Source organism: Coloeus monedula (genome assembly GCF_965178545.1).
Source record: "Coloeus monedula genome assembly, chromosome: 5".
Taxonomy (NCBI): domain Eukaryota; kingdom Metazoa; phylum Chordata; class Aves; order Passeriformes; family Corvidae; genus Coloeus; species Coloeus monedula.
This window is the reverse complement of record NC_138785.1, coordinates 74,271,496-74,299,356: the sequence shown is the minus strand read 5'-3', so window position 1 is coordinate 74,299,356 and position 27,861 is coordinate 74,271,496. Positions and strand designations below refer to the sequence as shown.

At 54.8% G+C, this 27,861-nt stretch overlaps 1 protein-coding gene across 6 annotated transcripts in view; it reads left to right on the top strand.

The window, feature by feature from the left end:
- EXOC6B (exocyst complex component 6B) overlaps positions 1–27,861 on the top strand; it is a 264,591-nt gene that overhangs the window by 124,702 nt on the left and 112,028 nt on the right. For all 6 annotated transcript variants that reach the window (XM_082282320.1, XM_082282316.1, XM_082282318.1 and 3 more), the window contains 3 exons: positions 25,394–25,477; positions 25,610–25,656; positions 26,912–27,032. In XM_082282320.1, coding sequence (XP_082138446.1) covers positions 25,394–25,477; positions 25,610–25,656; positions 26,912–27,032 — 252 coding nt within the window. The remainder of the gene's footprint in view (positions 1–25,393; positions 25,478–25,609; positions 25,657–26,911; positions 27,033–27,861) is intronic.

The window sequence follows — 27,861 nt, the reverse complement described above, 5'->3', positions numbered from 1 at the left end:
GAGGCCCAGCTCGCCTTGAACAATGTCAGAGATCCTGCAAAGCATCGAGGGAACGGCCCCGGCCGTGTCAGACGGAAGGATCATAATGTAATAGTTCCCCAAAACTCCTCATATTTGTCATTTACAATAGCGTTATCTCAGAGCTTGGCCTGCAGTTAAAAAGGCCCACGTTGAATAAACATTGAGATATTTATTATTTTTAGTGAAATCGACCTTCCAGTCACCTCGGTTTTATGGCTGCGCTGCTTATAAATTCCCAAAGGATTATTTGCAAACTCCTGCTCCTATCTGGCAGCCTTATCAGCAGGGCAGGAGTTCACATATTGTACCGGCGGGTCAGCCCGCGGTCATGGGCTTCCAGAGGGGGCCAGGCACCTGTAAATCCTGCAAATCCTTCCCTCGGCAACCAAGGCGAAGGACAACATCCAACAGGCACGGAGACTTTTCCAGGAAACGCTGAACTTTGGCAGGAAGGGCAGAGCAGGGGGAAAGAAAGTGAAGGAAGGTCAGGCGGGGGTTAATTGAGAGCTGGACCTTGGCATGGTGGCGGCTCCGGGGCAGGACAGCCTCTCCTGGGATGTTTGAGAGGATTATTCATCCCCGTTCCTTTCCTGGTGAGGAAAGGGCTGCCTGACGCTGTCCTGAGGGAGAGACGGGAGTGGGGAGGCTTTGGATCTTTGCAGATACGGGAAAAACACCCCGACTTTTCAGGGTGCCTCCATCCCAAACCAGTCTGGGATTCTGTGAAAGGTCTGAGCAGGCAGCAAATCCAAAAACGGGAATTTCAGGGTCAGCTGGCTCAGGCCTGGCCTGGTTTGAGCTGAACCTGAGCCCTAAGCCCTTCAGCCTTGTGCCGTTTCAGCCTCTCCTGGGATGTTTGAGGGGATTATTCATCCCCCTTCCTTTCCTGGTGGGGAAGGGGCTGCCTGACGCTGTCCTGAGGGGAGAGACGGGCGTGTGGAGGGTTTGGATCTCTGCAGATGTCAAACAAAACATCCCAACTTCTTCAGGGTGCCTCCATCCCAAACCAGTCTGGGAATCTGGGAACGATTTAAGGAGGGGGAGTAAATCCAGGCCTTGGAGATTTCAGGGTCAGTTGTTCAAGGCCTGGCCCAGTTTGAGCTAAGCCTGAGCCTGAGCCTTAAGCCCCAAGCCCAGCCCAGGTTGTGCTCATCAGGTTTCAGCCTCTCCTGGGATGTTTGAGGGGATTATTCATCCCCGTTCCTTTCCTGGTGAGGAAGGGGCTGCCTGACGCTGTCCTGAGGGAGACACGGGCATGGGGAGGGTTTGGATCTCTGCAGATCTGGGACAGAACATCCCAGGAGTGGGGGTCGTGTTGTTTCATTGGGGTTATCCGTGTGTGCAACTCCTGCTCGCCTCAGGTCATTCCATGATTTGGGTTTATGTCCCTGAATTAACAAGTCCTTACCTTGTCTGTGGGTTCTGCCTGCAGCAAATCCCCTTGGAATTGCAGGGAATGAGGTTTGGTAAATTCCAGGTTTGGCTTCAGGTTGGAGCCACTGAACCACGTCAGTGGGGATCCTCACAATATCAGACAGAAGTGGGCTGTCCTTTTCCTAGGAAAATGGAAAAGGGAGGAGCTGGAAACATGGGTATGGTGGGCTTTAGGTGCCAGGAGCATTGGATTCGGGTGGAAGTGTCCCAGGCTGGGTTGGATGGGGCTTGGAGCAGCCTGGGGCAGGGGAAGGTTGGGGTGGAACGGGATCATCTTTAAGGTCCCTCTGTCCCAAACCAGTCTGGGAATCTGGGAACGATTTAAGGAGGGGGAGCAAATCCAGGCCTTGGAGATTTCAGGGTCAGTTGGCCAAGGCCTGGCCCAGTTTGAGCTGAGCCTGAGCCTGAGCCCTAAGCCCAGCCCAGGTTCTGTTCAGCAGGGATGTGCCATTTGAGGATCTCCTGGGATGTTTGAGGGGATTATTCATCCCCGTTCCTTTCCTGGTGAGGAAGGGGCTGCCTGATGCTGTCCTGAGGGAGACACGGGCGTGGGGAGGCTTTGGATCTCTGCAAAATGTCAAACAAAACATCCCAACTTCTTCAGGGTGCCTCCATCCCAAACCAGTGAAAGGTTTAAGAGGGGGAACCGGCAGCAAATCCGGGCCCTGGGGATTTCAGGGTCAGCTGGCTGAGGCCTGGCCTGGTTTGAGCTGAGCTTGAGCCCTAAGCCCAGCCCAGGCTGAGCTCAGCAGCCCAGTGCTATCTCAGGACATTCACCTGTAGCCTGCTGGGGCTCTGGGCTGGTGGGATCAGCTCCATCCCATCCCAGGGGAGAGGAGCTGTGGAAAATGCCAATATTATGATCTAAAGAACAAACCCAGAAGGCTGCAGTGCAGCGATTTCGCCATTGATGGGTTTATCTTTTATGTTGCCTCTGACCAAAGTCTGTGTAATGCTGGGGCTGCTTTGATCGATATCCAGAATAAATTAGGGAAGGTGAGGCCCGGGCCAGCTGGTTTATCTGCAGGAGCATCTGAGCAGCTGGTGGGTGCCTTGGCTTTCCAGGCCAAGACGTGGAATGGCTCGGCTTTACATAACAGAGAATGAAAAGCAGGTTTGTGTTTCTTGTTTCCCGTAAGCTGCAGCGAGGCAGAAAGCAAAGAGTGAACCCAAAGCAGAAAGGAATGAAAAAAAAAAAAAAAGCCAAAAAAACTCAAGGCAGAGTGGGCTGCACTGAAGGTGCTCCCAAAAAGTTGTCTCCGAGGCAGCTGAGGGTGATTTAAGTCCCTTAAACGCCTCCCTGAGCCCGGGCTGGTGCCTGTTAGTGCTCATTTAGGCTCTGCCTCGGCGGGGTGGGATTTTTTAGCTTTGTGCTAATTGCTTCCCAATTACTTTGAGGTTCTTCACATGTTCCTGAAGACACTGGGATTGACACTCCCAGCTCTTTGATCCCAGCTACAAAGGGGTCATTTTAGGGGAAAGAACAAGTGTCCAAAAAAAAAAAGGCAACAACCCAGAAAGAAAAAGGGAGTAGATTCTGAGGTAAAAACAGGCTTAAAACTGGAGCTGGTGAAGGATTTCTGGAGAATCCAGAGCTGGATAATTTAGGTAAATGGGAGCTGACAGGGATTTACTATAAATTTGTCCTATCTTACCACTGACATTTTTATCTGTGCTGCTTCTCCCCCAACCCTCGAGCTGCTTTGATGCACAAAATGCATTAAAAAGGTTAAAAAAAAAAAAAGGTACAGTTAACAATAACCCCCCTATTTTACTGAAAACAATCCACGTGGGAATATCTTGTCAGTGTGGATAGTCTGTATCCACTCGGAGCAGCTCTCCTTGGGAATTTTAGGGAAGGACAAGTTCTGTATCTCTTAGTGTGGAGCCAGCACAGCCTCAGGAGGAGAAACACGCTTTTCTTTTGGAATTATCGCTGGAATTGCAAGGTTTTGCTGCGGGAGCTGCCCGGGGGTCCCTGGGCTCAAGGTGAGCCCGTGGAATGCCCGCCTTGGATGGCCGCGTGGAGCAGATTCCCTTGGAAGTGGGGGATCCCGTGGATCCTGGTTCTCCTCCCAGCCCTGCACTGAAATCGTTCCTCACGTTTGAATTCCTCTCCCAGCGTGCTGCTGCTGGTGCTGCCTGCCCGAATCCTCCTTCTCCTGCCTTTTTGGGGTGGGGATGGGGCGGGGGGGGCTCAGCTGCCGCTCGCCCCCCACCCTCTGAGGGGCTCAGCATCCCCACCAGAAACATTCGTGCTTTGCAAACGGGGCAAGAACCGAAGCTCTTCTTTCAGGGCACGAGAGAGGCTCTTGAGGAACCACAGCTCCAATAACGAGAGCCACCCAGCCCTGCCTTGCAGACGAAACCAAATCCTTTTTTTTCTCTTTGTGGCACCACTTGTTCCTTTTATTCCACGCTGCAACTCAAACCCCACCATGGAAAATCTGTGGTTCCCTTCTGTTTCAGAGCTGGGGCTTGTCAAGTTTTCCTTGGGAACTCGAAAACTTCTTTTTTAAAAATTATTTTTATTTTTTTTTTTGGGGGGGGGGGGGGTGGAGAAGGAGGGGGCCGCACAGTGGAAAAAATTCCCTTCCCGAGTAACTCCTTGTCCATCTCAGGCACTTTGCAGCCTGTCCCGTGGCCGTGTCCTGGCATTTCTCAGCGGCTGCTGACTTGGCTGCCCCCCTGGTGCCTGGTGCAGGGAGATAGCTGTAAACAGAGCTCTGAGATCATAGGGGAAGGCTGGGGGGAGCCACTTTGTGCACGGCATTGATAAGGCCACAGGAAAAGCCATTAGAGCGGGGCCGGTGTCAGTGACCTGTGATAACCACCCTGTCCTACGTGCTAATGGAGCCTGGCGAGCGCGTCTGGCCCTGGTGGCAGCGGATTGAACTTTGGGAATTGTCACTTTGCTCTTTTAACCCCGTGACCTCCTTACCCGGGAGAGAAAAGCACTTGGCTGCGATCAAAGCGGCAGCAGAGAAATCAGTGTTCGTTCGGGGCTGGCCTGATATGATCACAGGCGGCCGGTGGGGCTGGAAATATTCCACTTGCAAAACAGACATGGAAAGGGGAGGGAAAAAAAAACAAACCAACCTGACCCAGAGAGGTTTTCCTACAATAGCCCGGATGCAGACTCCTCGTCAGCTGAGGGGAGGGAGAGCAGCAGAGCTTTCCCAGGGCTGGGCACAGCCATGGGAAACATCCTGGGAGTTTGGATCTAGGGCTGGCTTCATCCCCGTTCCCTCAATCCCATCCCAGTCTTTGTGGCCAACTCGGTTTGCCCTGAGTGGGGGAATTCATGGGATCTGTTGAGTGGTTCATGGGATCATTCCCTGTGGAGGGAACTCAGCGGGGTTCTGGTCTGACCTGCTGGAGTGAGGGACAGATGGGATATGGGGAAGGAATTGCTGGCTGGGAGGGTGGGGAGGGGCTGGGCTGGAATTGCCAGAGCAGCTGGGGCTGCCCCTGGATCCCTGGGAATGTCCAAGGCCAGGCTGGACACTGGGGCTTGGATCCAGCTGGGACAGTGGGAGCTGTCCCTGCCCATGGGATGGCACTGGATGGGCTCTCAGACCCCTTCCCACCCAAACCATTCTCTGAGATCAGCCCAGGCTGTTCAGGGCTTTATCCCATCTTGTGTTGAAAACCTCCAAGACTCCAGAACCTCTCAGGGAACTTGTCCTGCCCTGCCCTTGTCCCCTGTGCTGGCCCTGCTGGGGCACCTCCGGTGCTGGGGGCAGCTCTGGAGAGACCCTGAGGGGCTGGAGCTGTCCAGGGAAGGGAGCGGAGCTGGGAAGGGGCTGGAGAATTCCTGAGGGAGCTGGAAAGGGGCTCAGGCTGGAGCAAAGGAGGCTCCGGGGGGACCTTGTGGCTCTGCACAAGTCCCTGACAGGAGGGGGCAGCCGGGGGGGTCGGGCTCTGCTGGCAGGGAACAGGGACAGGAGGAGAGGGAACGGCCTCAGGCTGGGCCAGGGCAGGCTCAGGGTGGACAGCAGCAGGAATTTCCCCATGGAAAGGGAGCTCAGGCCTTGGAAGTGCCCAGGGCAGGGGTGGAGTGCCCATCCCTGGAGGGATTTAAAGCCCTGTGGATGTGGCACCTGGGGACACGGGGCAGGGCTGGCCTGGGCAGTGCTGGGGATGGTTGGTGATCTCAGAGGACTTTTCCACCCTTAAGGATTCCATGATTCTGTGACTTTTCCCCCAGGTTGGAGTCACTGAGGAGCTCCTGGAATTGCTCTGTGGCTCCTCCGGGTCACTGCCACAGGAGTGGAGCCGCACATGTCCCAGGACAGGCCCCGCTGTGCTCCCCACTTGTCAGCAGCTCCCTTTGGGGTGCAACTCTTTGATCCTGACCCTCTGGAATTGACCACCCCACTAATTATTCATTTATTTATCCAGCGGTCCCTCACCCACACAGGGACTCCGCGTTTAGGTCTGGGAGTATTGTGGAAAAGCTCTTTAAATCCTGGCTGAGGTCGGGGACACCCTCTGCTTTCCCAGGATCCACAAATCCTGCTGTGCCGTCAGATCATCGGCATCATTCCTGCTTCAGTCCGTCCTGCTTTTCCCCGCTCCCCTTCTCCTCCACACTCCTGGAATTCTGTCCCAGGAGGACTCAGCTCAGGGGCTGAAACGAGGCTGAAAGTCCTGGAGTTCCTCAGCTCCTTTTTTCAGCCTTCACTGCAACATTCACCTTTCCCCACTCATCTCCAACATCTTTTTTTAAGGCATTTGAACCGCTCTGGAGCTGCTGGCTGCAGGGATCCCCGAAGCCATCGGGGTTTTGTTGGGAATGTTCGCCTGGTGTGGTGCAGGACACGGGTCCAGCTGAGCCACCCCAAATTCCAGCCCCGCTCCTTGCATTGTGCAGGCGTGGGAAGGCTCTTCCCAAGATTTGCTGTTTCCGGGCTTTGGGGCTCAGGAGGGTCCCAGGAATGTTTGGAAAACGCCTCAGCTGCCCCAGAGGGCTTTGCGGTGGTGTCCAGAAGGGAGATATCTCAAAAACAACAAGTGATAGGAGCGGAAGTGAAGCGATCTGGAAGGAATTTCCCTGGAGAACATTCGTGTTCTAAGGTAAAACTCGGTTTAACACAGAGGGAAATCGTGAATTCCCACTCTTTTCTCATCCTCTGGTTATGGATTCGAACTGTGGAATGGTTTGGGTTGGAAAGAACCTTTAATCCCATCTAATCCCAACCCTGTGCCAGCGGCAGGGACACCTAATTCAGACTGGAACAGCTCATGGAAAACTTGGTCCGAGTCTCCTCTAAAGTTGCTGAATTTGAAGTGAAATCAGGAATTTCCCAGCCTTTTCCATGTAAATTTTGGGGATCTCCAAGGCTGGAGGCTGCCCGGCCCCTCTGTGCCCCTGCTCCAACATTTGACCACCCTCTGTGGAATTTTTTTAAATTAACTAATTTTAATTCCTCCTTCTGCGTTTTGTCCCTTTCCTCTTTCTCTGTGTGTTTCCAAGGGGATCCTGGAATCTTGGAATCCTGGATTGGATGACCTTCCTCAGCCTTCTCCTTCCCCTCCTTCTCCAGCTGTCTCAGTCCCACTGGGCTGACGCTGATATTCCCCATTTAGGCCTTACTTTGGCTCCTAAAAATGAATAAAAATCTCTCTGTGCCACTCCTTGGGGACATTCAAAGACCCAAATCCAACCCTGGTGAGCAGTTCTGGTTTTTCCTGATTATCCCTAAAATTTGAGGTCTTGCCCTTGCTGGCATTGGCTGCAGCTGTGGGAATCATGGAAAAACAAAAGGAGTAGGATAAGGATGGCAGGAAGGTTGGGAGGATTCTGTCCCTCTGGGTGCGAGCAGAGGATGGGTAAGAGAGGAACTCTGAGATTGCGAGGAGAGGCTTTTGGATCATAAAATCATGGAATCACTGAGGGTGGAAAAGTCCTCTGAGGTCACCCAGTCCAGCCCTGCCGGGGCCACCGGTGCCCCGTGTCCCCAGGTGCCACATCCACAGGGGTTCGAAATCCCTGCAGGGATGGGCACTCCACCCCTGAAGGGGCTGGAAAACCCTTTCCATGGAGAAATTCCTGCTGCTGTCCACCCTGAGCCTGCCCTGGCCCAGCCTGAGGCCGTTCCCTCTCCTCCTGTCCCTGTTCCCTGCCAGCAGAGCCCGACCCCCCCGGCTGCCCCCTCCTGTCAGGGACTTGTGCAGAGCCACAAGGTCCCCCCGGAGCCTCCTTTGCTCCAGCCTGAGCCCTTCTGGAAGGTCCTTGGGCTCAGCTCAGCTGAGCTCAGCCTATCCCTGAACTTCTGTCCATAAATCAACCCTGGGCAATTCTCCCGTGCAGCCCAGAAACTCCAAAACTTTATTTTATTTTTTGGGAGGGTGTTTGTGGGGGGCTCTGGAGCTGTGAATTCACCCCCTCCCACCCTGTTTCGTCCCTCTCCAGCAGAGCTCAGAGCCCAGCTGCAGGCGCTGTTTTCCTGCTCTTTATGTCTCTCATCCTAAAGCCCTATAAGCACTGGGAGCTGGGAAATGATTCCCATCCTGTTTGCAATAAATCCCTGGTTTTATGAAGGGTCCCGAGCCGGCTGGACATGAATCCTCCACGTGTTTACAAATATTTGTGCAGGAAAAGGGTGAGCAACGTCCAGGACGGGCTTCTGACGCATATTCCCCCTGTTTCAGTCCTTTGTTCAGGAAAACGTGGGAGCCAGGCCGGTGCTGTACGATGAACAAACGCTCCCGGAGCAGCGGGAACAGCAGCAGCTCCCACAAGGAAAAAAGGGGTTTCGGGGTCGTGTTTTCTGGAAGGGGATGGGAAAGCTCTGAAATGGCTGCACCCAAAAGCTGGGGTGTGCTGGAAGGGCAATGTTGCCCTCGGAGAGGGTTTTCCGTGGATCCTTTGGAATGAGGGGGTTGGCTGTGGAGAAAAGCGTCTCTTTTATGGTTTGAAGGTGGGAGCTGGAGGTCTGGGGGACTTCTGATCTTCAGGTTTCACCTTTTTGTGGGGGCTTAATCATCTCCTCGCAGCCTCCGAGCAGCCCACAGGGGCTGTTTGGGGAGCAGGGGTTTGAAGGTTTCTTCCCTTCACATCCCTGACTCTGTCTTGCCCCGGCCGTGGCTGTGGTGTGGGATTGAAACCCCACAGAATCCTTCAGGATACAAACTTGTTGGGAAAACCAGAGGCTGAAAAGCTGCTCCTGTTGCATCTTGTCATGGTTTCAGGTGTTAACCAGAGGACAAGGGTGGATCTGTGTAAAAACTCTTTATTGGGATGCTCCAGGACGTGTTTTCCACAGGTGTTGGGTAGGAAGGTTCCTCCTCCCCTTGTTCCTAGACCCTGGAAGTGCTCAGAGCCAGGTTGGATGAGGGCTTGGAGAAACTTTGGGTAATGGAAGGTGTCCCTGCACGTGGCAGGGGGTGGGACTGGGTGGGCTTCAAGGTTCCTTCCAACCCAGGCCCTTCCGTGGTTCTGTGATCCCTGGAGCACATCCCGAAGCTGTTGCTCCACGGGGAAGGTGCTGCTGTCCCCATCCTCACAGCACCATGGACAAAGGTTGGAGGGAACCTCTGGAGATCACCGTGTCCAGCTCCCCAGGGAGCTGCAGGAGCTTCTCAGGTCCACGTCCCATTGGGATGGAGCTCCACAGCTTCTCTGGGCAGCCTGTCCCGGTGGTGGATCCTCCTCCCAGGGAAAAGGGGTTGTCCTATGAATTTCCGTGGGAATTCTGTATTTCTGTTTGTCCTGAGCAGGGTCTGGCTCTGCCTTCTCAGCTTCCCCCTTTGGTGCCTGTCCACGTCGAGAAGGTCCCTCAGAGCTGTGGAGGTGTCCAAGGAGCGGCTGGACGGGGCTGTGGTTGAGTGGACACGGTGGGGTTTGGTCACCGGTTGGACTCGATGATCTCAGAGGTCTTTTCCACCCTAATTATTCTGTAATTATTCCTGGGACTCCCACTCTCCATCCAGCTCTTCCTCCAGCTCCACCACGGCCTCGGCTGTGCTTGGGAAGGCGCCGTCCAGCCACTGCAGAATCCTCTCGTAACTGGAGATCCTCCCCAGCTGCCTCAGCCTGGCCTCGGTCGGCCGGGCCACCCTGACGGTGCGCGGGGGCGGCTCCGTGCTGTCCCCAGGCTCCCCTGCCCGGGCCTGCGTGGCCGTGGCAGTGCCCGGCTCCCCGCGGGTGTCCTGGGCACTGGGGACCTGCGGGCGGTGGCCGGCGGCCGGGGCGCTGCTGTGGCCAGGAGAAGCCGAGGGTGCTGCTGGCACAGGGGGCGGTGGCCGGTGGCCGGTGCCGGGGTCACGCGTGGGCAGGGCGGGCCCTGGCCCCTCCTGGGCCGGCCTGGCACGGGGCACGGCCACCTGCAGGGGACAGAGGGTGAGTGAGGGTGGCCCTGGCTGCTGTCGCAGCTGCTGGCCTGGGGAAGGTGTTGGGTGCCGTCTCCAGGGCTCTCCCAATGGCTCCGTGGTGGCTCCCAGTGTCCCATGGGCTCTCTGGGCTGGGTGGCCCCGGCAGCCTCATCCCGTGGGGGGACAGGGACTGGCCCTGGCTGCCCTGTGTCCCACCTTCAGCTGCCTGTGTCCCACCTCTGGTTTGTTCCCCGTGTCCCACCTGTACCCGCCTGTGTCATCCCTGTGTCCCATTTGTGGTTCCCTGTGTCCCACCTGTACCTGTCTCTGTCCCATCTGCTATTCCCTGTGTCCTGTCGGTGGCTCCCTGTGTCCCACCTGCCATTCCCTGTGTCCCACCTGTACCTGCCTGTGTCTCATCTGTCATCCCTGTGTCCCATTTGTGGTTCCCTATGTCCCCCTGTTATTCCCTGTGTCCCACCTGCCATTCCCTGTGTCCCACCTTCCATTCCCTGTGTCCCACTCATTATTCCCTGTGTCCCACCTGCCATTCCTTGTGTCCCACCTTCCATTCCCTGTGTCCCACCTGTACCTGTCTCTGTCCCATCTGCCATTCCCTGTGTCCCACTCATTATTCCCCATGTCCCACCTGCCATTCCCTGTGTCCCACCTGTACCTGCCTGTGTCTCATCTGTCATCCCCGTGTCCCACCTTCCATTCCCTGTGTCCCACTCGTTATTCCCCATGTCCCACCTGCCATTCCCTGTGTCCCACCCCTTATTCCCCGTGTCCTGCCTGCAGGCAGGAGGAGCCGTGGGAAGGAATCCTTGGCACAGTCGATCCCATCCCTGTCCCCCAGGCAGCTCCTTGTTGTCCCCTCGCATCCCCTCCCTCACCTGGCCCCTTCTCCAGGGGCTCGGCTGCCCCTTGCCAGGCTGGGATTTGGGATTTGCCTTCTCCGCCATCTCCGTGCTCCTGAGCCTCAGAGGGATCGGGGGATCCTCCGAGGGATCCCGGGAGCTGCTGCCTCCTGAGCGAGGGGCGTCCCTGGCAGTGTCCCCCGGGCTCCAGGGTCACAATGGGTCACAGCCCCCGTGTCACAAAGGGCCCTGGGACACCCTGGCAACCACGGGACTGTCTGCATCCAGCTGGAACTGGCTGGAACTGGTTGGAATTGGTTGGAACTGGCTCAGGGGCATCCACAGCTTCTCTGGGAATTCCAGCCCAGCCAGCAATTCCTTCCCAACATCCCAGCCCAAGCTCCCCTTTCCCACTGGGAAGCCATTCCCTGCCTCCTGTCCCTCCAGCCCTTGGCCCCAGTCCCTCTGCAGCTCTCCTGGAGCCCCTTGAGGCCCTGCAAGGGGCTCGCAGCTCTCCCTGCCTCCTTCCCTTCTCCAGGGCAACATTCCCAGCTCTCCCAGCTGCCTCCAGAGCAGAGGGGCTCCAGCCCTGGAGCAGCTCCGGGGCCTCCTCTGGGCTCTCTCCAGCAGCTCCACGTCCTTCTGCTCTTGGCCCCAGGGCTGGGGCAGCTCTGCAGGTGGGCTCTCACCTGAGGGGCCCAGGGACAGAATTCCCACCTTTCCTGCTGCCCACGCTGGTATTGGCCCAGGGCTGGGGGGTTCTGGGCTGGGCCATTCCAGCCTCATCCACAACATCCCAAATCCTCCTCCCAGGGCTGCTCCCGATCCCTTTTTTCCCCATCCAGCCTGGATTTGTGCTGGGATTGCCCTGACCCAGGTCCCAGCCCTTGCGCTTTGTATTCTGAACTCCCTGAGGTTCCCCCTGTCCCACCTCTCCGGCCTGTCCAGGTCCCTCTGGATGCCCCGTCCCTTCCAGAGTCCTCGCATTCCGTGGCCGTTCCCCTCCCAACACCCCAGATGTGCTTTCTGCTCCTCAGAGTGTGCCTTGTGGACTCCACAGCATCCCTTTATCTGGAATTTTCTGTTTGGATCAGTTTTTATGGATTATTGCCTCAAAAAGGGGCACAATCCAAGCTGGAAAAGGGCTGCTGGGACATGAGTTCTCTCCCAGTATGGAGGGTGCAGCTCCTGCTGGATGTGCAGGAACAGGAGGTTTATTTACGAGTTTATCCTGTTTTTATTTCTCCCTGCTCCCCGAGTGTTCCCCCCTGTTCTGCCATGGGAGAACACAATAATAAATATGGAAATGTCATTTTTCCAACCCAAACATTTCACAGCAGAGCTGTGGGAGCGAGCTGAGGCTCCTGGCTGGGATGGGAGCTTGTCCCCTCCATCCCATGGGATCCAGGGAGGGGGAAAACAAAGGGCTTTGACCTCAAATCATCTCATGGAACTTCCCCATTTTGGGATCTTTTCGGCTCTCTGGGAGCTTGAACCTCACAGCACTGTGGAAAACAGGTGGGGTTTGGTGCAGGTTGTGTTCTCTTCCCTACATTTTCCTTCCTCCTCCCTCTGGACCTGCTCCTCATCCTCCTCAAGGACTCATCCTACATTTTCCCTAATCGGAGGTTATTTTTTCCCCCCGCTAAAGGATGGGAGCCCTGACAAGAGCTGATAACTCTGGGGGTTGGATCCTTCCTTGCCGGGCTCGTGACCGATTCCCAGCGCTCCCTCCCTTCCTTCCCGGGGCCCGCACACGGAGCTTTCCCCACCAGCAGCGTCCTCCAGGGCTTTTCCACATGGGAGACCCTGTGGGGCTTGTCCTGAATCTGTTTGTTTCCCTGGCAGCTCATCCCTGATGAAGTTTTAATGGGTTTTAAATATATCATGAAACAGGCACGGGGTTGGCATCCGGCTCCGCTCGTTTTTACACCGGGAAGTGTCGGGCTGGGATTTTCCTCGGGGAGAGGTGGGGGAGAAAGGCACATCCCGGTGTGGGGGCACCTGGGACGGGAGGAGGCGGCCAAAACCCCAACCTGAAAACGTTCAGTGCTGCTGCTGGGGATAACGAGGAAATCTCTGTCGACATCACCACTTTGTAACTTCTCCCAAGTCTGGCTCCGGCAGGGGAGGGAGAGGCCAGAGTGGGAACGGCTCCACGGAGTTTTCCAGATGAAAAACACAGGCTACTTGTTCAGCCCGTGGAGTTTAGGTCAGCTGGAGTTATGGGAAACAGATGATGGCCGGTGCTCGGGCTGGGCTCTGACAGATCCCCCATTGTTGAGCGCTGGGATCCTCCGGAGCGGTGCCGGGTGCGGGGCTCGGCCGGGCCCGGCCTCCACCCGGAGCTGGCAGGAGGGGCTGGAGCTCCGGATCCAAGGGTTGGGCTCCCCGGGAGGGATTGCACTGAGGGAAGGCTCGGTGCAAAACACGGGAGGTTTCTGCTCCAGGGATTGAAACCTGGGCTCCCGGGAATGCCTGGGAGGATGTTCCCTGTGAACGCCTTGGGTTCCGTGCGGTGGAGGTGTCTCTGAGGGATGCTGGAGTCATGGAGTGGTTTGGGTGGGAAGGACCTTAAATTCCATCCCATCCCATCCCATCCCATCCCATCCCATCCCATCCCATCCCATCCCATCCCATCCCATCCCATCCCATCTCATCCCAGGCAGGGACACCTCCCACTATCCCAGGTGGATCCAAGCCCCAGTGTCCAGCCTGGCCTTGGACATTCCCAGGGATCCAGGGGCAGCCCCAGCTGCTCTGGCAATTCCAGCCCAGCCCCTCCCCACCCTCCCAGCCAGCAATTCCTTCCCAACATCCCAGCCCAAGCTCCCCTTTCCCACTGGGAAGCCATTCCCTGCCTCCTGTCCCTCCAGCCCTTGGCCCCAGTCCCTCTGCAGCTCTCCTGGAGCCCCTTTAGGCCCTGCAAGCTGCTGTAACCTTTTTTAGGATCATCATTCTGGAATCAGCACCCGTTTCCTTGGGAATCTCTTTTGCCCTCTGGAATGCAGGGGCCTAATCCTGGGCAGCTCCAAGTGGGATAAGTCAGGGGCTGAGCTTTTCTTTCATTGCAGCATCTGAAGGATTCCACCTTTCCCCGGCAGCCCAGGAGCTCCTTGCCCTTTCCTCAAGCTGATTTATGACCCAGCCCATTCCCGCGGGGAGATCTGGGATTAGGGAGGGCTGGTCAGTGTGGGACAGGCGGGTCTCGGGATGCTCAGGTTGCTGGGGAGTTTGCAGCAGGAGCGAGGGTGACGTGCAGAAGCCTCTTTGCGGCAGGAGGAGGTGTCTGGGTCTGTCCTTGGAGCAGAGGCAGGAACTCCTCCACTCGGGAAGGGCCGGATCTGTGCCCGGTCCTGCTCATTGCTGTAAATTCTGGGAACATCCACTGTTGCTTGGTGGATTTTGTCAGCTGGAAACCAAACCAAAGCCGTGGAAAATCGGGAGGAACGGCCGATGTTTGACTGGTCCGCGGTGTCACCGCCCTGCCGGGGACCCTCTGCTGCCTGCTGCCCCTCATGGATGAACTGAGGGCTCTGAATCTCGGGAGAAGCTTTGTTCCTGTGCTTTTCCAGCCCTCTGGAGCAGCAGTGGCTGGGAAAGCCGGAGCTGTCAACCCAAAGACGTTCAATGTCCCTCTCGCCCGGCCCAGCCCCATGCCCGGCGCTTCCCTGCCCTTCTTCCCTCCAGCTGCTCCAAAGGGAAAGTTGGAACATCCCAAAAAACCCCCAGGGACACCTTGCGGAGGATTGGAGCCGTTCTCTTCCTGCTGGATGAACAAATCTCATTGGAATCTGGAGAATTGGGGTGATAGATCCAAACTCGATGTTCTGAAGGCTGGCCACGCGTTCGCTGTTCATCCAGGCAAAGCCCTCTGTAGGTGGGATGATGGGATGGGAAATCCATCTTGGATTGGGGCAGCACTCCTGGCTTGGTCTGGTTTGAGGAAAAGCTCTTCTGGCTGAGCAGAAGAACAAAAGAAACGATCCAGCCTGAAACCCTGCCCTGCCCTCAGTAAATGAACTGAGCAGCACCAAGGACGTGGAATTCCCTCCTGATATTCCAGGGAAAAGAAAACATCTCTGGTTCATACTGAAACCTGTAAAATGGGATTGAGGTGGAATTCGCATCTTGGATTGCTCGAAGATTTGCTGTGGCCACTTGTCTGTCACCTTAGAGCTTCCCTCAGCCTGAAAATCCCTGAAATTCCCTGGATTTGGAGGTTTATGCCTCCATAGAGACACTTCCCTTGCAGCTGGGATGCAGGAGCTTGGCCTGGATGGGGACAGACCTGGTCAGAAAGCAGGGAATGGTGTCAGTCTGTGCTCCCAGGGAGCAGGGACAGGATGAGGGGAAACAGCCTCAGGCTGTGCCAGGGGAGGCTCAGGGTGGATATTGGGAAGAATTCCTTCATGGTAAGGGTGCTCGAGCATTTGAACTGCCCAGGGCAGGGGTGGAGGGATTTAAAATCCCTGTGGATGTGGCACCTGGGGACGTGGAGCAGTGGTGGCCTGAGCAGGGCCTCCTCTGGGCTCTCTCCAGCAGCTCCACGTCCTTCTGCTCTTGGCCCCGGGGCTGGGGCAGCTCTGCAGGTGGGCTCTCACCTGAGGGGGCCCAGGGACAGAATTCCCACCTCGTCCAACCTTGGCTTCTGCTCCAGATGGAGCCAGGTGAGCTCATCTCCAACCTTCGCATCCCTGGGATCCATCTGAGCCCTTTGCATCCCTGAGATGCTCTGTTGGGATGGAAACTCCTCCTTTGCTGTCCCGACCCCGGGTCAGAGGTTGTGCAAAGCAGAGGTCAATTAACGCTTAATTAGACGGAGCTGGGAAGGCTCCGGCAGGACCCGGCTGCTCCAAGAGCCCTTTGGGAAGGTATTCCATGGATTAACGCTGGATTCCCAAAGCCAGGCTCCTTCATCAGGCTGTTCTCCCTCTTGCAGCGCTGCTCCCCGATCTGTTCCTGGCAGATTTGCCGGGAGCTGTGGGGGCAGCAGCCAGGACGGGACAGGACGGGACAGGAAGGGCTTTCCTGGGTCACTCCAGGGCCACCAACACCAACACGGGTGGCCATGGCCGAGGAGCTGAGCCCTGGCACCCCTCAGCGTGTGGGGGACCTGTCCCAGCTGTGGGGCGATCCCAAAGCTCCGGGATACCCCAAACCCCCGTTGTTTCCCTCATCCCTGCCCTGCTCTCCCAATTTTTCCCCCCGTTCCATGGATGTGCTGCCGGGCTCGAACATTAGAGGGCATCTCCTCCTCACGCTTTATTTGTTATTTTTCTTTTATTTATTTTTTTTTTTTTGTTTGGTGTGTTTTGTTTTACTGCAGTGGGGCCTGTCCTTAAAAAGCCAGGAGAGCCTTTTCCCTGCTGTGCAGAGCAGCCAGATGGGAAGTGCAATATCCCGCTGCCCCTCATTACCGGGCCCTCGGAACGGCTCCCCCCGTCCCACATGTGACCATATTAAAGTGGCCTTTGCAGCGTTTCCCTCCATATAAAACTGTCTTCACTCCTGTGGCCCAGCAGTTAAAAGGGAACTCCAGCTGCAGGCAGGAGGCTGAAATTAAAGGCTTTGCCCTGGTCTAAATGGAAAATGGATATTGCTTTCCATATCCAGAGCTGGGAACAATGGGGCTGCGGCTCTGGGCCGGGGTAATGGCCTGGTTTGCTGGGAGGAAGGAGCAGAGAGGAGGGGTTGGGTGTCTGCCTCGGAGGAAGGGGGAAAAGGGGGAATCTCACCTATTTTTCCTCATGGTTAACTCTTCCGTGGCTGGTGGGGAGCAGGAGAGGCTGTGCCAGGAGGCTGGGACAAGCAGTGGCTTCTGCACCAGAGCCGAGGCAAAGCCTCCAGCACCTTCCCTTGGAGAGAATCAAGTTTGAAACAATTCCCCCCGGACAGAATTGGGTTTGAAACAATTCCCCTGGAGAGAATCGGGTTTGAAACAATTCCTCCTGGAGAGAACTGGGTTTAAAACAGTTCCCTGATGTTTTGATTGCCATGTGTTCCTTGTCCACTGTTCCTTGTTGTCCGTGTGTTCCTTCTTGTCCCGAGAGGGCCTGGCCGGGAGCTCGGACTCAGTGGAGCTGGGGAGGTCATTGAATTTGTTGGACCCAGATTTCAACCCTTTTTTTTTTCCCCCTTGCTTTTGCTTTGTAAATTTTTGTTGCTTTCAAAGTTTGCTTTAAATTAATTTGCCAAGCCAAGGAGGGGAGAGAGGGAAGGGAGAGCTGGATCTTCCATGGACCTTTCCAGGCGGGGTTTCTGAGGCCCTGCCTGGTTCTCGGTTAGGGGTCATTTCATGGAATCATGGAATGATTCGGCTCTCAAGGGACCTTAGATCCCATCCCATTCCCACCCCATCCGTGGGCAGGGACACCTCCCACCATCCCAGGCTGCTCCAAGCCCCAGTGTCCAGCCTGGCCTTGGGCACTTCCTGGGATGGGGACTCCACCACCTCTCCTGACCTCTGCAGATTCCTTTCCTTTGGGATCACCTTTGCCTGTGCTTCTTGGCCTCCTTCCTCTTCACCAGGTCTCAATTAATTTATTTTTAAGTACTTGACTCCGAGCCCATTAAATCAGGAGGGGAACCATGCCCTGGTGCTGGATACAAGCCCTGAAGCACCTGAAAGATGAAATTCCCTGTGAAATTCAGGATTCAATCCCTGCAGAAGGAATGGATGGCTGTTCCTTTATCCGGGACACAGGTCGGGGTCAGGGCTGGGTGGAGAGAGCCCAAACCCTTCCCGCTGGGAGGAGAGGCCTCTTCCAGCCACTCTCTCTTCCCCCCACGCAACTCCTGCTCCACTTCATCTCCTTGTTTTCGGTATCGAGGGGGTGTTTACAGTCAACAAACAGGAGCCTCCTGTTTGATCCCAGCTCGGCAAAGCTTTCCCCGCCGAGCACCTGCGAACATCCATGCGCTCCGTGAGATTTGTTGGGAATATTTACGTTTTCCAAGCGGAGCATCTGCTCGTGAGTCGGACTCTTTGTGCCTCATTAGTGGCTACCGGGGCTCTCTTATCTGCACAGATCTCCGGGGCATGTCAGGATTATTTTCTGAGCTGCTTTTCTTGGCAGCTCCTTCCTCACTGGTGGGAAGCTCCTGGTGTTTGTTGAAGTGCTGGACAATCATCTCTCCCTAAAAAACGTGCCTGTTTTAGCTGATTTTGGGGTAAAAAAAAAAAAAAAAGGTGATTTTTAAGGTTTTAAAGCTTCTGTGCTGCTTTTGGTAAGATCTGTCCCATCCAAGCTGCTGCTCTGAGCTGTTGAGCAATCAGGGTTGGGTTGGGGGTGTTTCCATGAAATTCCAGGATTGTGAGAGGGGAGTAGAGGTGGGATCCAGTGGAATGGAGTGGATTTGGGGTGTATACGGTGCCAAGAGTTGTTTGGCACTCGCAGGCAAATTCAAATGAAGCCGTGAGCTGGGGCTGCCTCAGGCAGTGAGGGTGGCACAGCCCAGGGCTCTGCTCACAACGTCAGGGAAGGAAATCCTGATTTTTGTTGGAAGGAGACTGGAGTCACCTAAACTGTGAAATCAGATTCTGACCTCAAATCTGGCCTTTCCTTCTCCTAGAACATGGGAGAGGATTGGTGATCAGGGCACCTGGAGCCCAGGCTGGGAGATGGTGTGGGGCGTACTCAGAGGCTCTGGGAGCTCTGTGCAGCCTGGTTGTAGAGGGTGTTCTCCCAGGATGGAGCCACCTGGTTGGGAAGGGACCTCAGGAGGGCTCCAATCCAACCTCCTGCTTGGAGCTGGGAGGGCAGACCGAGTTTCTCAGGGCTTTGTCCGCTCTGGCCTGGAAAGGTTGCAAGGATGGAGATTTGGGTCCACCTTTGGGAATTCTTTGTGCTGTTTCATGGAATCATGGGATATTCCGAGCTGGAAGGAACCCACAGGGGTCATGGAGTCCGACTCTGAAGGGAATCATGCAGGGATCAAACCCTGCTCTGACCACCTGAGCCGACCTCAGGGATATTGATTCTTCTCCTTGTGGGAAACCTTCCCATCTGCCCAAAATTCCCATCTTTATGCACAGAGGAGCTCCCAACGCAGTGGTCCCAGTTGGTGTCATTGTGAGGCGTTCAGGGTTTCTCCTGTTGAATGAGGGATGTTTGGAATTTGGCCTTTTGGATTCCACCACGTTGGGCTGCTCCCCCGGCCTGCCCAGACCTCTCCAGCTGTTGGCCCTGCCTTGACTCTGTTGAGTTTTCACCCAGTTTGGGCGAAAACTCCCCAAAGTGGAGGGGCCTTGTCCAGTGCTCCTGCAGGTCTTTGGTGAAGACGTGGAGGGAGCAGGTCCCAGAATTCCTGTTCCCCAATCCCGCTTGTCGTGGGCCTCATGGAAAGCTTTACGGGTTGTCCCAGGCCAGGCTGGACACTGGGGCTGGGAGCACCCTGGGACAGTGGGAGGTGTCCCTGCCATGGCAGGGCTGGCACTGGATGGGATTTAGGGTCCCTCCCAACCCAAACCACTCCGTAATTCCATGATTTTAGTGCTGTTACGTGAATAAATCCAGGTGGGTGCTGGGTTTAGGATTCTCCAAACATGGAATTAGAGCTGGATTGGTCCCTGATTATTTAAACCAGAGCTGCAGTGACAGGACTTTGCTGCTCTGTGAGTCAGGGGGTACAGAAACCTTCTCCAGGGGATGTAAAATGGGGCTGTTCTGGTGAATTTGGGCTCTTTCCATGGTTTCTGTGGATTTATTTCCCTGGTGTGAATAGATCCACAGTAAACTGGCACGACCTGGGTTTTCCAAGGAGGAATCTTCCCAGCAGATCTCGTAGCACACCCCCCTTCCTTGCTGTCACTGGGGTGGAATTTTAACGGAAGAGCTCAGGAGATTCACTGATTTTTAGGGAATGATTAATGGTGTTCCAGATGGGGAAGGGCTTGGGATGGCTCAGGCACTGATACCGCACGGGAATGTTGGGTTATGGATATCCTGCGTTATCCAGGTGGGAAGTACGTGAAATGCACAAGGTGAGGAGAAGTTGTGCTCCAAACCATTGTCATCCAAACTCTGCAAGTCCCATTTCCCTGGGCATTTTAATGATTCCTGGAGAATAAAACCGGGAGCACATTTTTCCCGCTGTAATCCCAGCTTGGTTGGCTCTCAGCTCTGCGCTGCTCCCGAATCCCGAAACGTTTTTGGGTTTGTTCAGCTGCTGTTTTTGCTTTCTTGTGATTATCCTCTGTTTTCCCTTCTGTGGTGTTCATCCCCGCTCGTAATTATCCCCCTCTCCCTGCCAACTCTGTGAACTCCGGGGCTAATTTGAGCAGGGAAGTTCTGCCCGGTAATTTTACAAATATGAGGCGTTATTGAGGGTTTTTCCTGGACCGGTGATTACAAGGAATGGGTACTTTGGGAGCGCAGCTTTGGATTCCTCTGCTCCCTCAGAGGGGTTGAGAGCTGGGTGAAACTGGAATTGAAACCGAGGGGATGAATGGAAAAGGAGCTGCTTCTCTGCCCAGCACCAGTGCTGGATTCCATGGAATCACTGAGGTTGGAAAAGCCCTCTAGGATCGGGTCCAGCTGTTCCAAGGCCACCACTGACCGTGTCCCCAAGTGCCACATCCACAGGGCTGTTCAGTTCCTCCAGGGATGGGGACTCCAAACCTCCCTGGGCAGTTCCAATGCTTGACCACCCTTTCCATGAGGAATTTTCCCTGATATCCAACCTAAACCTTCCCAAGAGGCCGCTTCCTCTCGTTCTCTTGCTCGGACTGTGAGAGAAGAGCAGCCCTAAAACACAAATCCTATCTGGAGTTTCAGCTGAGTAGCCTGGAAAACTCAGGGTCTTGAGGTTGGCTCTGGAAGCTTTTTGGTGTGGTTGATGTGTTCGTTTGGTTTTTTGCTTTTTTGGGTTTTTTTACCCAGAGGAAAACAGGATTTAGTCATGGAATTCAGAGGAGTAATGGATTATCTGGAGACCTGAGCAGCTGAATAGTCCTAAATGGATCAAATGTGGGAAACTGGGTGGTCTGAGCTCAAACTGCCACGAAGAGGAAGAAATGTTTTCCATTTTGAGGAGAATGTCATGTGGGAGCAATGAGAATATCTGGAGAGATGAGGGAGAAATGCACTTTAGAGAAAGGGATGGAACTGGGAGGATGAAAAATGGGAGCAGGGTCAAGAGAGGGGCTTTGGGGAGGACAAGTTTGGAGTTGGAGTCACCTCTCATGAGAGAGTCCCTGATTCCTGGGGCAGCCAAAAACAGCTCAGGAAGGAAAACCCAGGGAGCAGTGCTGTGGGAGGGGATGGTTTTGGTCACACTGGCAGGTCCCTGGGCCATAAATTTTCAGGAAACTGCTAAAATGTGAATAGGATTCTCTGATTTTCTTTTTTTTTTGGGGGGAATGGTTTCAGAGGTCTTTGCTGTTCCTTCCCTTCTGCTGCAGCTCGAGCTGTTTGTTGGGTTGGAACGAGGAGGTGGCATCCAAAACCTTCCGAGGCTGAGGAGAATCCAGCCAAGGGTGGGAGTCAGGCTATGGTGAGGCCTTCCTGTGGCATCTCCAGCCCAGCTCAGATCCCTTCAGCTTCTCCTGCCTCTGGAAAACAGAGTTTTCCTCTGGAAGTCATTCCAGAGTAATTTTAACTTCCAGAGATTGTGCTGAAGTTGGTCCAGGTGCTTCACCTTCCTCAAAGCCGTCGGTAAAACAGGGATGGAAACCTGGCCTGGGGTTTGTCCTCGTGGTGAAGGAGCTGAGTGATGGAGTTGGGAGTTGTGGTTCCCGTGCTTCCCTCTTCCCTGAGCCCCAGGACCTGGGGAGCTCCCCCATCCTGTGGGCGCTCCTGAGGAGCTGGTGGGAAAAACTCACCATAGGAATGGTGGGGAGCTGCTGGAGCAAATCCAGAGGAGGCCCCAGAGCTGCTCCTGGGCTGGAGGCAGCCTGGGAGAGCTGGGAATGTTGCCCTGGAGAAGGGAAGGAGGCAGGGAGAGCTGCGAGCCCCTTGCAGGGCCTAAAGGGGCTCCAGGAGAGCTGCAAAGGGACTGGGGCCAAGGGCTGGAGGGACAGGAGGCAGGGAATGGCTTCCCAGTGGGAAAGGGGAGCTTGGGCTGGGATGTTGGGAAGGAATTGCTGGCTGGGAGGGTGGGCAGGGGCTGGGCTGGAATTGCCAGAGCAGCTGGGGCTGCCCCTGGATCCCTGGGAATGTCCAAGGCCAGGCTGGACACTGGGGCTTGGATCCACCTGGGATGATGGGAGCTGTCCCTGCCCATGGAATGGGGTGGAATGAGATGATCTTTCAGGTCCTTTCCCACCCAAACCAGTCTGGAATTCTGTGGAACTGGGGAGGACACGGCCATGGTGGGACACTGGAAGTGCTGGAAGCACAGCCAGGTGTGGGATGGCTTCTTGTCCTTTCTTTCCTGAAGGAAGGTGGGGTGGGGTGAGCAGGAGGATGAGGGAGTGATCCCAGCTCTGCTTGGACTTGGTGCGGTCTCAGCAGAAACCTTCAAAATCTGCTCTTAAGATTGGTTTGAGGCCTCCTGACGAGCTGCTCTTGGAGATTCCAATAAGTCCTCGAGACCACCACAAAGTATTGGGGAAATCACAGCTCCTGCAAGTTCCGTAATGAATTAATTAATGACTCATTAATTTCCAGGTGAGGTTGTGTAAAACCAGACGAGCTCTCTGGTGTGAGTGTCCAACCTTGGCGCTGCTGGTGGCGGCGGCTCCACCTCGCTGCGCTCCTGCCTTTGATGGTGCCACACGTTCATTTATTAAAGAAATGGTTAAAAAAACCCCTTCAGTTTTAAATTGGCCCCAGAAATTCAATTATTTAATTAATTCCCTCCAGCTTAAGGAGTGGCTTCACTCCAAGGTGCCAGTGATGGCACCAGGGATGGGTTGATGAGGATGGAGATGATCGGGGGGGGTTTGTGCTTCTCATGGGGGTTTGGAGAGCCAAGGCCCAGCAGAATTTAATAAATCCCTTTAGTTTGGTCCCCTCAGTGGTGGGGTGGGAGCGGGACAATCCCTTTTCCCTTGGTTTTCCTGTGGTGGAGAGGAGATGGACAACACCAGGATCCCGAGGATCCCCAGCTTCAGTCCTTGGAGAGGGGCTCAGAGGGAGATCGCAGCTCCCTGCTCGGAATTTATCATTTCATCACTTCATGTATCACTGTCACCTACTTTTATCTCTTGGCTTGATCAGAGCTGCAGTAATCCTCCTCGTTCTGGGGGTCACCTGTAGATCCCTGATTTCTGCCTCGGGGTCCTTCCCTTCCCTGAGGGGAGCAGCTTTTGGGAGCGCTGGGAAGAGCTGAGAGAGAAAAACGTTGGTTCACAGATTCTGCTTCTAAAATTTCTCATAAAATGTTAAGTTCCTCGTAGGTTCAGGATGATCCTGAACCTGATTATGGGGAAAAGCTGGGATTTATGATCTGGATTTGCCAGGGGGGCTGGATGTGCCTGGCACGGATCGGGAGTTGCTCCTCCTGAGCCCCGCTGATCTCAGCCGGGATGAAAAGCACAGCTCGAGGACAAAATCCACACTCTAAATCTCCACATTCCTTCACAGTGCACATGCAGGCAGCAGGGAGGTTTTGGGGATGGATTTTAGCCCCTGAGAAGGTTTTGGGGATGGATTTTAGCCCCTGAGAAAGTTTTGGGGATGGATTTTAGCCCCTGAGAAGGTTTTGGGGATGGATTTTGGGCCCTGAAAAGGTTTTGGGGATGGATTTTAGCCCCTGAGAAGGTTTTGGGGATGGATTTTAGCCCCTGGGAACATTTGGGGGATGGATTTTAGGCCCTGGGAAGGTTTTGGGGATGGATTTTAGCCCCTGAGAAGGTTTTGGGGATGGATTTTAGGCCTTGAGAAGGTTTTGGGGATGGATTTTAGCCCCTGAGAAAGTTTTGGGGATGGATTTTAGCCCCTGAGAACATTTTGGGGACGGATTTTAGGCCCTGTGGGAAGGGCAGATTTAGGTGGGAGAGCTCTGGGCGCATCCTCAGGACGCTGATTCCTGCTGGGGCCTGGAGCTGCACTTGGGGAGAGCAAGGAGCAAGTCAGGCTATGGCTCCTCACAAGCCCTCGGTAGCTGAGGGCATCCCGAGGCAGCCTGGTTGTGTAATGCCACAACAGCTGGAGAATCATTAAATTACCATCAGGTTTTGCTTTTAATGAGTTCATTTTCTGGAGAGGAGCAGGTTGACAGCTGGTGTCTCGCTCAGGTGATATTTGTTGCTGCATGTTGTTTGTTTTGTGAATTCTAAATGAGATGGAGTTTTGGTGTTTTGTTGTTTTTTTTGTTTTTTTTTTTTTCCCCCCTCTCTCCCTTGGCTCCCAACAGTTCAAAGCAAGACGTTGTCCCTTCCCTGCAAATGTTTGTGATCCAATTTCAGACAGAAACAGGGCGGGTGTGGAGGAGGGAGGAACGGGCAGGGATGAAACATCCAGGCTTTGATGGCCCGGGGGCCGGGCTGGGGGGGCACATGTTGGAGCACTGCAGATCCTTGGATTTTGGGGCATCTCAGGGCTTGGGATGCTGAGGTGGAGCCTGGTTGGGTACAAAAACCACCCCAGAGGGGCTGTTCAGAGCCCAGCCCGGGGGTGATGCCCGTGGGAAGGAGTGTGGGGTTCAGCTGTTGGGGTGGAAGCCCTGTGGGCACTGGGAGCGCGGCCGAGCTGGAGCAGTGCGCTCGGGAGGTTGTTCCTCCCAGCCCTGCACTGCGGTCCCTGGAGTGCTGCACCCCGCACAAACAGTTCTGCAGTTCACAGAACCCCACGGTGGGTTGGTTGGAGGGACCTTAAAGCCCATCCAGTGCCCATGGGCAGGGACACCTTCAGCTATCCCAGGCTGCTCCAAGCCACAATATCCAGCCTGGCCTTGGATTCCTCCCATTTGTGGATTTGCTGTCCTTCGGCCCCCCTTTCTCTTTGCTGACACCATCATTGGTTGTTTCACTGCCCCATGGATAAATAAATCCGATATTTGTCCAAATTATGGTCCAGAAAGCAGCTGGACACATCCCTCTGGATCCCACACCTGCCCAGTGACACTGGGAACTGGACATGGAACGTTCCTGGACCTCAGCAGTTGGGGTCGGACTTGGTGTTTTCAGAAAATCTCTTTATCCTCTGATACTTGAATGGAATTTTGGAGGAAAGTTCCACAGATGTGCTGGAGGAACACAGGGTTGGATATTAAATGTGCCAGCTCTGGGGTGGCAGCAGGGCCACCCTGTGTCCACAGTCCCCTGGGTTGGCACTTCTGGGGCACCTCCAGTGCTGGGGGCAGCTCTGGAGAGACCCTGAGGGGCTGGAGCTGTCCAGGGAAGGGAACGGGGCTGGGAAGGGGCTGGAGAATTCCTGAGGGAGCTGGAAAGGGGCTCAGGCTGGAGCAAAGGAGGCTCAGGGGGGACCTTGTGGCTCTGCACAAGCCCCTGACAGGAGGGGGCAGCCGGGGGGGTCGGGCTCTGCTGGCAGGGAACAGGGACAGGAGGAGAGGGAACGGCCTCAGGCTGGGCCAGGGCAGGCTCAGGGTGGACAGCAGCAGGAATTTCCCCATGGAAAGGGAGCTCAGGCCTTGGAAGTGCCCAGGGCAGGGGTGGAGTGCCCATCCCTGGAGGGATTTAAAGCCCTGTGGATGTGGCACTGGGGACACGGGGCAGGGCTGGCCTGGGCAGTGCTGGGGATGGTTGGTGATCTCAGAGGGCTTTTCTGACCTCAGCAATTCCATGATTTATATTCCGAGTGACCTCTTCGTGCCCGTCCTACTGACTGGAACCACCCTTCCCTGTTTTCCAGGGTGCCCGGGAGACCTTTGAGAGCTACTACAGGAAGCAGAGGAGAAAACAAGCCCGGCTGGTGCTGCAGCCTCCCTCCAACATGGTCAGTGTGTCCCGCCCTTCCCAAGCTGGAATGTTGTCCCCGGGCTCCTGCTGCCCATGGCTCATCCCTAAAGCCTCCCTTTGCCCTCGGCCACCTGGGTTTTAACCTCTGCTCCCTCTCTTTTTGTTGCAGCACGAAACTTTAGACGGCTACAGGAAGTATTTCAATCAAATTGTAGGGTAGGTGTTCCTTTTATACACGGCCCTGCTAAAAATGCGTGCCCTGGGTTGCCGAGGAGCGCGAAAAAAACCGGGAGAGGAGGGAATGTTGATATTTTTGGTGGTCCTTGAAGCCAAAACAGGACCCGAAAAAAGGTGGTTCGTGCTTTTTAAGTGTTGTAAAGTGGATTTTATCCTCTTTGCTGTGTCACTGGGGGCAGTGGGGAGGGACCTGCCAGCTCTTGTAGCAGCCTGGGAGTTTCTGGGAATTTGGGGATAAATGATCCCCGTGGATTATGTGCATCTACTTGCCCCACTAATGACATGAATGGGCCCTCTTGCCTTAATAATTCTGGAATATTGAGTAATTATTCTCTAATTATTTTCCTGGTGAAGGAGGGGATTCTCTGTTCCCCAGAGCTGCTTTTTGTCATGCTCAAATTGGACAAGAATCTTCCAAAACTGAGCTCCGAGAGGAGAATTCCAAAGGCTGCTAATCCATAAAAATAGGATAGGATTTGTTGTTTCTTCAGCTAATAATGAGGATAATTTCAGTGCCTAATTATGACCACCACAAATTCCATGTGTGCTGCTCCCCTCGTGCAGCTCCCTGCTCCTGGGCTGGATTTCCTTGGAAAACACACCTGGGAATTCGTGTGTTGCTGTTTAAAATGTCCAGTCCCACCCTCATTCCCTAAAAAACAGTTTCTTTTGGAGCAGCAGATTTGGTAATTGGAGATTGGAATGAATTGGTTGTCTGGAAATGGCCGGGAGCACTTGGTGGAGCTGGGTGGGAGAGAGGATTTTCCCTGGAGTTCCAGCATTTTTCCCTGCACTTACAGCATTTCTCCCTGTCCTTAAAACATTTTTCCCCGCAGTCAGAGCATTTTTCCCTGCAGATAAAGCATTTTTCCCCGCAGTCAGAGCGTTTTCCCTGCAGTTAGAGCTTTTTACCCACTTGTAATGGGATTGCTGCTGGCTGGAGCAGAGTTTAATCCGTGGTTCTTGTGGGAATAACGAGGTGGAGAACTCGGAGAGGGGGAATTCTGCCTTTGTGTACGCACAGGGTGGCTCTGGGAGTGTTTTAACTCACTCCTCGAACCCAGGGCTGTTAAAACTGGGGGAATGAAGTGTTTGGCGCTGCCTGGATTTGACAGATCCCTCAAATCCGAGCAGGCCCGCGGCCCGCGGATGCGCGCGCGTCGCCTCAGGGGCTCGGGGATGCTTTTTGATCTCTCCAGTTGGAAGTTTCGATGCCATTTTCTGCCCGTTGCAGGTTTTTTGTGGTGGAGGATCACATCCTGCACACGACCCAGGGCCTGGTCAACCGGGCCTATATTGATGAGCTGTGGGAGATGGCCCTGTCCAAAACCATCGCGGCCCTGAGGACTCACTCCGTGAGTAAAAGCCTGGGAGAGCTCAGCTGTTGCTTGACTATCCTTGACATGCTGCAAAGCTGCCTTTTTTTTTTTTTTTTTTTTTTTCCCAGGATTCTTTGTTTTCCCTCTTTTCCAATGACCGTTGAAAAGAGCAACACAAAGACACGCAGATAATTCTCTTTCTCTGGCTTTTTGTTTCCTCTGGTTGATTGCATTTCCCCACCAAACTCAGTGTTTTGAAGAATAAAACAGTGGGTTTGTGTTTTCATCATTATTTCGTTGGTTGTTTTTGAGGAGCACCAGCAGAGGGGGTTGATTAATCCCAAAAAACTGGGGGGGGGAAAGCATCTTTGTGGCACCCCGAAGCATGACCTTGTTTGTTCAAGTTCAGGATCAGAGAGTCCCAGCGTGGTTTGGGTTGGGAAGGACCTTAAGGATCATCTTGATCCCTTAAATTTCATGGCTGTGAACGGGCTGAAAAACGGGTTGAAAAACCAAATCCAGGGAGGGAGAACCCCAGGAGACAGCAAGGAGCACCCTGGGAAGGGGGTGAAAATATGGGAAGAGACGGACACGAACACCAGGCTTGGAGCATCCTGGTCCAGTGGAAGGGGGTGGAACCAGATGGGTTTTAAGGTCCTTTCCACCCCACACCATTCCGTGGCTCTTCCCTGGAGCTCCCTGGGCTGAGGGAGCCCAGAAGCTCCCCAGCATTCTCCATCCCCATCCAGGTGACTGGAAAGTTGCCTCCTTCCCCTTGAGCTCCTGTGCTAGCAGAGGGGATAAACACCAACCCCCCGCTGGGCTGCAAACCTGTGTTTGTTTTCAGTTCAAGTGGGATTTTCTC